The following is a 14,421-nucleotide window of genomic DNA, read 5'->3' on the forward strand; positions in this document are numbered from 1 at the left end:
GCCAAATGATGGATGATTAGGCCAAATAAGTAAATACTTGTTTCCTGCTTCCATACAGAAAAAAAAGGGTAGGTATTCATTTAAACATTGAACAAGTATGTGTCCATAGTCTGATAGTACACAGATGCCCCACTCGCACTATCATTTTCTATGTTCAGTGGACCGTGAAATTAAGGTAAAAACTCTAATTTGGCATTAAAATTAGAAAGATCGTATCATGGGGAACATGTGTACTAAGAATCAAGTTGATTGGACTTCAACTTCATCAAAAACTACCTTGACCAAAAACTTTAACCTGAAGCAGGACAGACGGATAGACACACAGACCAGAAAACATAATGCCCCTTCTACTATCGTAGGTGGGGCATAAAAATGTTCTTAACTTAAAAAATGTGCCTATTCTTCCATGGTGCTTAACAGAAAAATGTCCATAAAATGTGTTCAGGTAGGAATTAAAGTTAGGTAGGGAGGCAGGACACAGAACTATATTTCTTGCCTTACTTATCTGACCAAATGTGTGTGATCAACATTATAGACTGTCAGAACCATGGAAAAAATGTTAATGTTGCTGACCATAGGAAACTGGGAAGTCGAGGATGTTAAATACCCCCATATAGTATCATAAGTTAAATACCCAGTATACATGTAGTATTATTAGCTTAATAAAAAAAACAAAACAAAGAAAACTTGTAGCTTTAGGTTAATTAACTGACAAACTAATAATACATGTACAACATTTTCCCCATTTCACTCCATATTTAGCTAATGTACTAGTACAAATTGACAATTCCTATCAATACAAAAAGAAATCAATTTTTGCAATTATTCTGCACCTGTCGCCACTGCTAAGCTGACAAATTGAGGAGCGACTGACTTTTCCTATTAAAACTTGCTCTGAGGCAATTTATAAATAAAAATGATGGAATCTATGTTTCAAAGTTTCCCTTGCATCAGCAAAAATTTAACAGATATATTTTGGAATAGAAATTGTCAGGAGTAACAGCACAAATTAAACTGCAGAATTTTACATGTGATAATTTCTCTGTCTATTGATTTTTTCCACACTATACTTTGTTCCCTAAGGCATTTAAATATAAATCTGATCTGCAGTTATAACCTGTTTATTGACACATAATAGAATATTCATGTTATCCCACATTTGTTAATTTTATGATTGACTTTTTATGTATTAAAATCTGTGTTTGAAGGGAGATAACAAATTTTCATTTAGTCCCACAGTGACAAACTACATGTACCAAGCTGCTTGTGTCACTTCCATTTATATATACAGAGCAAGGTGATCCTTCCAAGCCCTTACTATTTGCAATCTTGCATGAACAAAAAGTGTGTTAATTAGGTACAATAAAAAATGGTCTGATTGCCAATGAGACAACAATCCAACAGTCCAAATGAAGCAGATATAAGTTCCATAAATTTATTTATTTTATTTTCCCCCTTAAACATGTTAAATATTTAATATTCCAAAATTATTTTGAAGGCATTATGTTTGGTTTTTACAACTAGGTTTTGAAAGAAGAAGCTGAATTGTCTGAATTTTATTTAATTGTAGTAAACTAGATATCATTGAGATGGGAGCCATCTCTGTGGGCCCCGCTGTGAATAATGTGTGGTAAAAAATTTGTATCTTTATCATTGGACATGGGGTTGTCAACTGAAACCAAAGTTTTTCTCCTTGACCTTTGACCTAGGAAGTTGTACATAAATTATGACACACCCTCTGCTGTTGGTTTATATACATGTCAAGTATAAACTTTGAAATCATAACGGTTCTCAAGATATAGAGCGGACACGATCTTTACCATAGGACATGGGGTTGTCAACTAAAACCAGTTTTTGACCTTGACCTTTGACCTAGGAAGTTGTACATACATTATGACACACCCTCTGGTGTTGGTAAATATACATGTCAAGTAACTTTGAAATCATAACGGTTCTCTAGATATAGAGCGGACACAATTTGTTACGGACGGACAGACTGATCACTATAGGGCGTCCGCCATTTGGCGGGGCCCTAATAAACCATTTTTTAAATTAAAATAAATGGGGAATGTGTCCATGGGACACAGATGATGCCCCCACTTGCAAATAACATTATAAAGGGACATAACTCAAGAACCAAAAGAGTGACACAACCCAAATTTGTACTTTGATTTGAGTTTTGTGGTAATAAGCATTGTGTACAAGTTTCATAACATTTGGTTGAGGCAAACTAAAGTTAGAGAACGGAAACCAATATTGGGATGTATGGACGGACAAGGTAAAACTTATTGCCCCCTCCGCTACAGACAATCCTACTTTTAGTTGTACCATGTTGTGTAAAATCTTACAAGGTTTACTCCAGCATAATTCTTTTTAAAATATATAGACAATAACTGTTTAGTGTCTTTAAATATCAGCTGTATTTGTACGAGGCTAAGAAACAAGTGTAATGCGAGCAACAGAAGCAGGATACCAGAAGACTATATACGTCTAGCGTATTAGTATAGTAGAAAGGTCGATTGCAGGATAAAAGTTTATATGAAATATATAGCAAGAAATTGTAAGTGACAAATACTTATGTCTATGCATTGTAGTTATAATTAGTTAGAAGAGATTGATGGAAAAGTCAAAAATAATTTTTCACACAACTGAATCAAAGCTACTAGAAGGGTCGAGAAAAACAGTCATTATATCCTTCCTCAATATCTATGTGTTTGTTAAAGAGATTCTAGACTAAGGAACTGTGTTGACCTAATGGTCTAAATGTATACAAGTTTGTATGAATTATATAAGTATATACTGTAAATGCAGAAATTATTGCAGGCATTTATTAATGCGATTTGAGTTCTTATTGAGATACTCAACCAGTCGCATTAATAAATATCTTGCAATAATTTCTGAATTTACAGTATTATGAATGTGATGCCTAGTAGTACTTTAAAGGGAGTTGCTAATACATCTTTCCATTTTAATTAGAGAGCATAATCAGTAAGTACTTCTAAGAGATGAACATAATATTTTCACCAAAAAAAAATAATGATACAGTTCATTCAAAATTTAACAGGAAAAACATAGCATTTTTGTTGCAGAAGTACCTATTGAGGCCGTCTTGAACTTAATGCAGCAAGGTGAGTTTTTGCTCCTTGTTGAAGGTGTATTTAGAACTGTGACTTTGGGATGAAGAACAACAGAACAACAATAAAAGTGCTGTTCCTCTGCTTTTGGTTTTTTCATGTCTTTGTAGTGATTTTGTGTCATGAATTCATACACGATATCCTTTCTTTTTTTATACATTTGTCAAACCTTTAGCAAAATAGAAATTTTCAACCTTTAAAACCGTTAAAGTTGTGTGAACCAGGGCCAAATATAATTGTTTGATGTTAGTGTAAACGATATTTTATTATGAATTTTACAAATTACAATATAAATTCTAATTCACAAATAGGATTCAGAAACAAGCAACAAGTGCTTATATCATGTATATTATTCTGTCTCCTTGTTGTTGTTGCCTATAGCTACCTACCCGAAAAATTTTATGATACAATCTGTTTCCAATTTTTATTTTTATTTTTTTTTGTGTTCTAACGTCGTTTTCTTGTCTGAAACATGAATCTTATGTTGGTGGCAAAAAAAAAAAAAATAAAATCCCTGCCTACCTATCCATCTCTAAAAGGCATGAGTTGGGGTGGGGGGGGGGGGTCAAACAAAGAATTTGTAAATGGTGGCTCAACTATACATCAATTTGAAAGACTGACAGATGCATGGACAGACAGACTGTGTACATATGAGTATTTTATTTATGTGACAGACAAAAGTTTTTCTCTACAAAATGTATCTTGTATCTTTAAGTCACTGTAGCTTTCGAGATTAAAAGCAACCAAGAAATCTATGACCTTTGTATATTTATCCAAATTCATTTTGATATAAATGGTTAAAATACACTTAGAATAAAAATATGAAGACTAATGCAGGTCTGTTCAAGGGCTTCCAAAAAATCTTTGAGCCAGCCGGACATTTTATGTTTTATCTCGATTTTAATCCCTTAAGAATTAGTAACAAAAGGCAATGATGGTTATAAGTTGGCCATCATATAACCAATGTCAATGATTGACAATAAAAAACGATATTAAACTTTACTTTGATATAAACTCGATGTTCTGAAGTAAACTGTTAAATTGACATTTCATCATTTGAAGTGTGCAACATCAGTGTACTAATATCTGCCTTAGACTCTTTATTTGTGCAAAATAATGTTGTCAAAAACTTTACTTTCGTTTTTGAAAAGCACATTTTCCTAATACCGGATGTTGACTTGACAACAGTAAAACAGGGACCAGATACGGATACGTAAAATCCGTGTGCGTTTACAAAGCACGATTCTCTCCACGTTATTTTTTCAAGAATATACTTGAAATGAACATTAGATAAAGGTATCAATGATAATTTTAGCATTTTTGAAGAATCAGGATGCATAATTAAATTTCCCACCTGTGCACATGCGCACTAGTTCAAACAACATTCAAACAACGTGGTTCTGACGACCTTTTTAAATTGTCCATCAAATCATATTTATAAACGTATTTCTGATAATTTTAATCTTATTGAATAAAGTAATTAGATGTAAACCGCTGAAATGTAAGAAAATAACTTTGAATAGACCAATCAATGTCCGGTTCAAAATAGTTTACCTGTCAACTGAACAGGTCAAGTTCAGCTGTCCGACACACACTAATTAACCTTGATTATAATGAAAAGGTATTAAAGTAGGGTTTGTTTTGATGGTACTTATTCATCATGTCACTTTTATGACCGGAATTGTCTGGCTGTTGGCAAAAGGTCAAGTCAAAAAGATCGCATAAACTTCCAAATTTTTTGGTAAATTATGTTAAAATAATGGTCTCTTAAGAAAGCCTTGAAAACTAAAAGTAGATTCCGTTTCGTGCTTTTCCCAGACGGACAATGTCCGGTCAATTTAAAAATGTCCGGAATATATGACCGTTTTGGAAGCCATGGTCTGTTCAACATTATTACTTCATGTTCATGATCAGCAGCCAGCTGTATATGTATTTATGGTAAAATAAAACAAAAATCAAATTATGCATATTTTGAGTCCCAAATAAAAAAAATTTATGTTGAAACTTTCATGGGAGTTCCATGGATGAATACAATAAAGCAAACATCATATCATCATCTTCAGAGTATGAAAATACCTTCCATTTCTACTGATTAAAAGCCACTAGGGAAACAAGTGGCACAAAGAGATTGCACTTTGAAAAAGGGGTATCAAAAGTTTGTGATATACATTGTAATGGCAATATTGGTGGATTTTCTATGATGATATCATGTGGATTCATTATAACATGTATTTGTGGGATATCCATTTTTGTGGATTTCATGGGTACAGGGAAACAAAAATTTAAATGTTCAAAGCAGTCTTGCTTTGGCAAAACCACAAAATCAAATATCCACAAAATGCAAAATGTTCTCAAGTAACGAAAATTGATATCCACCAATAATAATGAATCCAGAGTAACAGATACAATAGTGATGCATCTTTGAAATCGCCTGTTCATAAGGTCAAAAAAAATATATGCTTGTTTCCTGCCTCCCAACAGACCCTAAAATATTTTAATGCCTTTTCAAACAATTATTCAAGAAAAGCATTGTGAGTCATCATTAGACTGTGAATCTAATTTACACTGGATTATTCACTAAAATTTGTAATAATATCAACACATATTAAGTGTAGAACTTGTCATACCACTGAAAATTATAAAAGTATCAGCACGCATGCGCAAATAACAGGATGTATAAGTGTATAAAGGGATCAAACTCAGAGAAAACACGCACCTTTTCCATGTTTTGTTAATACGCAAAAAATAAAATAAAAACCTGACCTACCCTTTTTTAAAGTGGTTGGAGGCAGGAAACAGACATATATTTTTTTTTGGCCTAAATAGATATCCTTGAGAGGTTTGATTTTTACAAGCCCAGGACTGGACTCTTAGTTTGAACCTTGTAGTCTAACATTGAGGTGAGATGTTTACAAAACACACATAAAAACCATAAATCAGTCTGGAGTTACCATTACTGATTTCCAAAGGACATGGGTCAGTACCAATCATACCTCAAACTGTAAGACAGCTTCCGAACCATCCCACTGCACCAAATACTCTCCCGACTGGACCGGTGTTGTTGTTAACTCAGCGCCCCCAGTGGTTCCCCGGTCTGACGTCATCAGGGCGGCTGAGCTTTCTCCGTAATTATCCTTCAGTTCCACCTACAAACAGAAAATTCAAATTCAATTGATTGGTTAACAGGTGCTGATTCATGAATGCCAAGCAGAAATATACATGCATATTTAGGGTAAAAGCATGTTATGAATATTTTCTGTATCAATATGCAACAGTGTTTGTACATCAGTTTTCTGTGTAGTATTGTGGATTACGGAGTGTTTTATTCGGATTTCTCTTCCCTTCTGAGACAGTTTGTCATCTGAATTTTTACTTGTGATTCAACTGATCTTTGCTCTTCTTATTTCGTAAAGACTGCTATGGAACCGAGGAAGGGCATTCAAGAGCCTTATTTTTTAACCGGTGTTGGGTTAATTTTATACATATTGATAACTTTAACATACATGGATACATGTACGTTTCAGAAAAGTGGATTTATTTATATACATCCAAGAGCACTGTCCCAACGTGGCCTTCTTCATCTTAAATAAACTGATTACAGAAAATTAGCACTAGAGTGAAATTTTTCTTCCCCAACAGTAATTACAAAATTCCATAATATTGTGTCAAAGTTAACTCATGTACATTGTATTTGTTTATATCCACATTTCAATACTGTTCATTTTATTTTGGATGATGGGTGGCTGTTAAATGTCCAGTGGCAAATTAAATGGATATTCAGGACGAGAACATGATATTGTGATAACCCTGCTTACACTCTTAAGCCAGATTTTTAATGTGTTAGTTCAGGAAGACACATTATTCCAACTACAAGATGACCAGTTTTTGATCTTGCTTCTTAATGTTGCTTGCTTAGTGGAGAAGCAGCAAATACCAATTATCAAGTCTTTGGTTTGACCAAGACATGGATTGAACCCTTACTTTAATTTATTTTAGCTACATGGCAACCTTCAAATGCTAACACTAGCTTTTGTTAATTGCAATGTTGAAGGAAACTGTAAGGACAACATTGATTCAAGTACAACCTCCCCAACATAAATGTAATTTGTATTGTTTAAGGTTAAGGTTTTTGAGGTTATGATTCAAGTGTCAAAAATACCAAAAATAGCCAAACCTAAATAATTTTTTTTTTAAGTTGAAGGTCAAAGTATCAGTAAGCATCTGCTGATATCAAATTTCAAGTGTACACTTGTGTGATCAAATAAATCATAAAAACTTCATAAGTGTTCACTTCAAGGTTTTATTTTTAACTTACAATGTAAGTCAAATAATTTTGCAAATCCAAAAGTACGAAATTCTTAGCCACCAAAACGTTACCTTTTGCACTTCATTAAAATACATTTAAAACACCAAAGTATCACAAAATGCTGATATTCACTTCAGAAATGACATCAAAAATAAGGTCATTTTTCAAAATAGGTTACTTGCCGACATGGATGATTATTTGCTTCATCACACTTTGATTGATCATTGACAATTCAATACCCCAATCAATGCTAAAAATTTTAAACCAAGGATCACCCATGAAAGCCATACAGCTCAAGTATCAGCTTAATGTGGGTATTTTCAACTTTCATTTCATTTAAGCAATGTTAAGTATAATATTAAGATACATTGTATATAACACAGCCTTCCCAAAATTCATCATAAGACTGTTAGACATATGATTAAACACACAACTGCAATGATTCCACAGAACCCTGGGTTAGAACATATGGAAAATAAATGGGGAAAGTGTCCATGGGACACAGATGATGCCCCCGCTTGCATATAAGGTTATAAAGGGACATAACTCAAGAACTGTAAAAGTGACACAACCCTAATTCTTACTTGATCTGGGTTCTGTGGTAATAAGCATTGTGTATAAGTTTCATAACATTTGGTTGGAGCAAACTTTAGAGACAAAACGAAAAATTCGAAATTTTTCTATTTGTAAAGGGCATAACTCTTGAAAAGTAAAAGTGACGCCACCCAAATTCAAATTTGATCTGTGTTTTGTGGTCATAAGCATTGTGTATAAGTTTCAAATTTCGGGATGTACGGACGGACATACAGACGAACAAGGCTCCCTCCACTACGGATGTCTAAAAAACTTTTAACCTGTATCTAAATGATATAAAATGCAAAAAAAATCTAAAAAATAAATGGAGAATGTGTCCATGGGACACAAATGATGCCCTGTTGCATATAACATTATAGTATTTTTTGTGGTAATAAGCATTCGGTTGAGGCAAACTATAGTAAGAGAATGGAAACTAATTCAGGAGCCTGTTGTTTAGTGGTTGTCGTTTGTTGGTGTGGTTCATAGGTGTTTCTTGTTTCTCGTTTTTTATATAGATTAGACCATTGGTTTTCCTGTTTTAATTGTTTTAAACTAGTCATTTTGGGGCCCTTTATAGCTTGCTTTTAGGTGTGAGCCAAGGCTCAGTGTTGAAGGCCATACTTTGACCTATAATTGTTAACTTTTTATACATTTTGACTTGGATGGAGAGTTGCCTCATTGGCACTCATACCACATCTTCTTATTCATTTAAAGTTATAGAACGGAAACTGCAAATTTTGCCAATTAGCTCAATAATAAGGACAAAAAATGTCATTCCATTAGGTTAAATTTGTTAATAACAAATTTTCTGGTAGGGCTGATTTTGGACAGGTGATCAGACCATAAGCATACAAATCTATTTTTATTTTAGGCCCTGGGATCTTTATTCAAATCTTTTTTTCCCTGGTGGTTCTTGAAGAAAATCTGCTGGTCCTCACTATTATTTCTACTTCTAAATACCAAAATTGTGACGGTCCTTGAAAAATTTAGGTGGTCAAAACCTTCGGACCATCACTTTTCGAGAACTCTGTCCACTAACAAATTTCCAAGGGAGGTGCATATTAAATCTTCCAATGTTTTTTAAAAGACCAGCATGTGCATGATACACAGAGCCAATCAGGTGATGATTTTATTATTATGATACTCATCTTTAACTGACAGTTAAATATGTGAAGAAATAGAGGTCAGAAATTATTAAACAATTTTGATTATATTGCTTTTGTCTTCTGTGCATGCCTTTGAGTAAGCCTTTAAATCATAAAATAATGACATTAGATGCGTTTGACTCCAATATTAATTGACTAGGATTGTCAGTTTTCCCAACGAAAGGTAGGTGGTTTTTTTTAGGGCACTCCAGCTTCCTCCACCAATAAAAAACTGACCGCAACGAAATAGTACACTAGTACTGAAAGTGGAGTTAAATACCAATCAATCACAATGTAATGCGTTTTTCTCTCTCTCAGCATGACCCCAATAAACACCAACAGTGATGGTTTCCTGATAACTTGTCATAAATTTATACATGTAGGTCCAAATGCAAACATCACAAAATGTGGTGTACAAGAACTTTCAATTTAAAGTTATCACCTGATTGCAAAGGTGCTATTCAGATGTGGATCCAGGATTTTTAAAAAAAAGGGCCAAACTAGGCAAGTTTTGAGATGGACATACATGTTAACAGTCGAATCCGGGTCCGTTCGCCCAAAAACATGTTCGCTCCCATTCACGTTCCCACCAAACACGTTCTCCCCCTGGTGCCGTTCGCACCCACTTTTTTAATTCAAAAACCTGATGAATTATTAGATGTTTTAACAGTCGTTGCATTAACCATAAATGTGCTCCATAAGGAGAGGGCCAAAACACAATATCCAAGGTTACAACATGGTATAATTGTTCAATGATGTCAAATTCACAAATTGAATTTGGTTTTACCAGTGTAACTCATTCATAAAAAGGAAATAGAAAATACTATATAAACTGTACTTCTAGGAATTTGAAGGCCCCTTATATCATTTTTTCAATGTCTTTCCAAACTTAATTTTCTTATTTCCAGTTGTTTTTTAACTCAATATGTTCACAAAATATAACTTTATAAATACTTTTAATGTTCAATTATTGATATGATTTACAAAATTAACAGAAAACTGGGTCTGTTTACTGTTTGTTTTGATATCCTCAAAGCTTGGTGATCTAAATGCATAATTAATTAGATAATCTAGTTTTGTTTATAAACGTGTATTTGTAATCGAAGCTATTACATTAATGTGTGAAATTTACCTGAACAACTACCATTTTGCGAAATATTTAGTCCAAAAATACGTTAAAATGTATCAAAATTCTAAATTTCCATGGAGGCCGCCATTTTGTCTGACGACATACGAATTTCCGCTTTCCATATGAAAAGCATGCTTGCGGATGTTTCGTGTAATTTCATCAATAAAACAACTCAGTGTCAAAATCCCAGGTCAAAGTTCATAGCAGTTACCACTAGGAATGGTCTTTGCGAAGTGACAACTTCTCACTTACACCCCAACACAAAAACAAAATCAAATGAAATTGCGAAAGATGACCTCGATACAGGCGGGTCAAAACCCGTCCATTTCCTCGTTAATCTTTTAACCAAAATAATCGACATGAACAGGAAATGTGCATAGAATGTAGTTAATTCTCTACAACATATTAATATCAATTATTCGTGCAACGTTCAGTAAAATATCAGTGAAGAAAATACACACGTGACACGAGGTGTATTACCTCAAAAGACATGGCGTCTTACACACGGTGGCCTATCACGCTTAAAAATATTGAAACTTACTGTTGTCCCTTAACCCTCCAGTTTAAATTTGTAAATAACACAAATGTATTCCCTTTAATCTACAAGCCGTATTGGGTGACTACACGAAAACCTAAGGGTTTAGGGAGTCTTGGGGCGAAATACGGCAAGATCTTCACAAGGTTGCAGAACGATCTATCGCCACAGTAGTCACATGGGCCGCATATATCCAACATGGCAACCGCGATGTGGGACGTGTTGATTTTTTTTTAATTATTTATTGAAAATAGACTGTTTGAGATAAAATTATTCTACATTTAATTTTTATAATGGTACAGTAGATCAACTAGGGTAAACAAGATGCTCATTAAGAACTTGGTGATCGTCCAAGTTATTTCTGATTTGGCGGGAGAGGGGCGGTTCTATCGTGACGCAGTGCGGTAAAGAGGCCATGGATGGGTTTACTACGTGATAAAACTACACTTTTAATAATAAATGATATTTCATACAACGATGAAATATATTTTAGAAATCGAATGGTAAACTTTTAATAAACATTTATTTTGAACACACTAAAATCGTACCTTTGACAAATTTTGTTTAATTTATTTTTGAACGTTTTCTCTCATTTACATTATGAAATGTCAAAAAAATTTTTTTTTTAACTATATGCATTTTGAATATCACGACAGCAAATAATCAATGGCTGTTTGCCTTAAGATATTGATAAATTCTATGCATGGCGATCATCCTGTATTCTATTTTTGGTAATATATTCCTTATCGGTTACCTTTGGTTGCCTCTAAATCATTTCATTCCCTGTTCCTTTTATGGATTGCCATTAAGAAGGAAAAATAATCGAGTTATCGCTCTTTAAGCCATAAAATTACGAATCTTGTAACGGATCTTGTAAGTGACTGCTCCATATGTTTACAAGCAAAACAACTGTTCTAAAAAAAGAAAAATTAAAAAAAAAATACATGGAAATTTATTTATTGTAACATGTATGTGTAACAGTATATTCGTTCCGATAGTAAAATGTGTCCCCTTGATTTTATTTCCTTGTATATAAAGTAAGTATAAGTAAGTCCATATTCATTAGAAAATAGGGGGGGGGGGGGGGGTAGGACCTTTGTCAGGACTCCGGGATCGGGTGTTTTTAAGCTCGGGATTTCGGGATTGTTCCTTTCGGGATCCGGGAATTCTTTTTTCGAATTTCGGGATGTCGGGATTTAATTTTTTTTAAATTCGGGACCTCGAGATTCCATGTTTTTAAGCCCGGGATTTCGGGATCAGGACCCCCCTACCCCCCCCCCTCAAATATGTCTTGCACTTATTTTCCTACGGTGCGAAATTTGTACAGATAGGGGCCTAACGTGAGGGTACCCAAAATGCACCTATTTTGACAGTTTTTTCACCTACGTTTTTTTATGATCCAGACAAAAGTTTCCATTCTGTGTTTATTTTGTAGACGTATCCTTATTTACTATATAGTTACACAAATTCAATTGAATCTATATTGAATCATAGAAAAATGGGTTTGAACCGACCTCCAAACGATCCATTATTCTGTAATGAGGAGTACCCAAATTGCATCCATGCTTAAATTCACATCCTTAAAAATCGAAAAACAGAAGTTTTGTATTAATTCTTCAAATATTTAGAACAATTTGACATTAGTCCATGCTTACTATTCTTTTTTTAAGAAATGGATGTTTGTAACATATTGTATTTGCTCATTTTTAAAAGATGACTTTTTGTGAACGTCGCATGGCTACGTTTCCGTAGATTTTACTTTTTCCAGTGAATGCTTCATCTGTTGATATATACTGTGAACGTTTTGTGTATATTTAAATATATTTACATATGTTGAAAGACGTGTATAATGTCAAATCATGAAAGTACAAATTGTTTAGCCTCAAAGAAAACTTGTAAGATTTCCGCAGCTATTTTTGTTGAATAGGTGCAATTTGGGTACTCGGTGCAATTTGGGTACTGTGACGTTCCATGTACTTCATTTTCTTGCAAAACATGAAACATAGACTATTTTTCAAAGGAAACACAATTCGGGGGCCTATTTTTCACCCACAGGAAGCAAGAGACTTGGAACATTGATTAATATTCGAAAAACAATCCGATTTCCTAGTGTTAAAAGTCATGAAACATGTTGATAATTTTACTTAAATATATATATTACTTATCAACTCAATTTTGTAAAATAACTTGTGCAGTTTATTTTTATTAAAATTTGATTGATTGTTGTTTGTTTTATATCTAGTGGGGGGTTCAAGTTAATAGTTTATATAAAAGTCTATGTTATCAATTTTCCTAAGAAAAATTAGTCCCTTCAAAATTTCATTTCTTTTCTTACATTATCTCAAATTTTATAGTGAAAATTAGAGTAGTAAAAGCAGACGCGGATTTTGGAAGAGGGGAGGGGTTATGGAGCAACATGTATTGCCAATACATAGTTTTTTTTATAAGTACCACTCCTAATGTTGCCAGCTAGCTTGTTGGTCCTACTTTTTCAAAAATCTTGCAATCCGCATTTGATAATAATGAACCTCAAGTTTCCTAGCTATAAGCATGATAAAAGTCCCGTTTTCTATTTGCTACGAAAATAAGTCTGATCAGTACTTATATTATTAGAATAAACTTATATAAAAATAAATCCGTGATATTTTATAACCAACATCAGGCTAAAAGTTATGTAAATTATTACCATGGACTTTCATCGGCTTGCAAAATTATGTCCGCCCAGACACATTTTAGCAGGACTAATTTATCGCTTACATATGTAATAATGTGATACTATGCAAAAAGTGCCACATGTCACAAAAATAAAAAACTTTAAAGTCAAAACTATTTTTTTCTACTTTAATTCTGTTTGCTGTTTTCACTAGGACGCACTACTTCCAATACTTGTAAACCTGATGATATCCTTTCGCCCACCGTTTCCTGGTTCGATGTCTCAAAAAGATGCACCATTTATTTTTTACATGCAGAGACCGATGTTTCAATCTGCACAAATTCAAATCAAACAGAACACATATTGAGTGCAGAAAAAAAACCACCTTGAAAAACTACTTTCATTCCATTCGATATTTTGATGCACCGGAAACAGTTGTCATACATAAAAGCATGGGTACTATACAACTGCAATGATATACTATCAAATTTTGTTGTTGTTGGTATGTTTCATATTATTATCCAATTTAAAACGTAAACCATGTCTTTAAAAGAATGTACTGATTGTGTTTTTGGATCTTGTACCATTATTGTAGGAGTGCCCTTTACTGAACAAAAGCAAAATTTTAGATACTAGTCACGTGTTTAAAATGATTTGTAAACCTGTATAAGTACTAACACTGACCTGGGACCTAATATATTGACGTTAGTATCCTAGTCCCAGCACTTGTCAACGTATATTTGTTCCACCTTACCGTGAAGTTCCACTGGCAACTTTGTTATAAACAATGTCATAATATATGTTCCTGTTGGAACAAATATTCTATACCCTTTATTCCGTAAGGAACAAATACTGTAATATTTGTTCCATTGGAAATAATATTACAGAATATTTCTTCCACTTGGAACTTATATTATGAAGGAACTTGTATTTCGTGACACAC

The 14,421-nt window shown here is 33.6% G+C and overlaps 1 protein-coding gene across 2 annotated transcripts in view; it reads right to left on the reverse strand.

Annotated features, from left to right (window-relative positions):
• Positions 1–11,003, reverse strand: part of LOC127718795 (la-related protein 4-like) — a 50,670-nt gene extending 39,667 nt beyond the window's left edge. For both annotated transcript variants that reach the window (XM_052224858.1, XM_052224856.1), the window contains exons 1-2: positions 10,832–11,003; positions 6,128–6,280 (exon numbers count right to left, since the gene is read on the reverse strand). In XM_052224858.1, the coding sequence (XP_052080818.1) occupies positions 6,128–6,238 (111 nt within the window). In that variant the 5' untranslated portion in view covers positions 6,239–6,280; positions 10,832–11,003. The remainder of the gene's footprint in view (positions 1–6,127; positions 6,281–10,831) is intronic.
• Positions 11,004–14,421: the final 3,418 nt, after the last annotated feature.

The sequence above is a fragment of the Mytilus californianus genome, unplaced genomic scaffold, assembly GCF_021869535.1.
Source record: "Mytilus californianus isolate M0D057914Y unplaced genomic scaffold, xbMytCali1.0.p SCAF_10, whole genome shotgun sequence".
Taxonomy (NCBI): domain Eukaryota; kingdom Metazoa; phylum Mollusca; class Bivalvia; order Mytilida; family Mytilidae; genus Mytilus; species Mytilus californianus.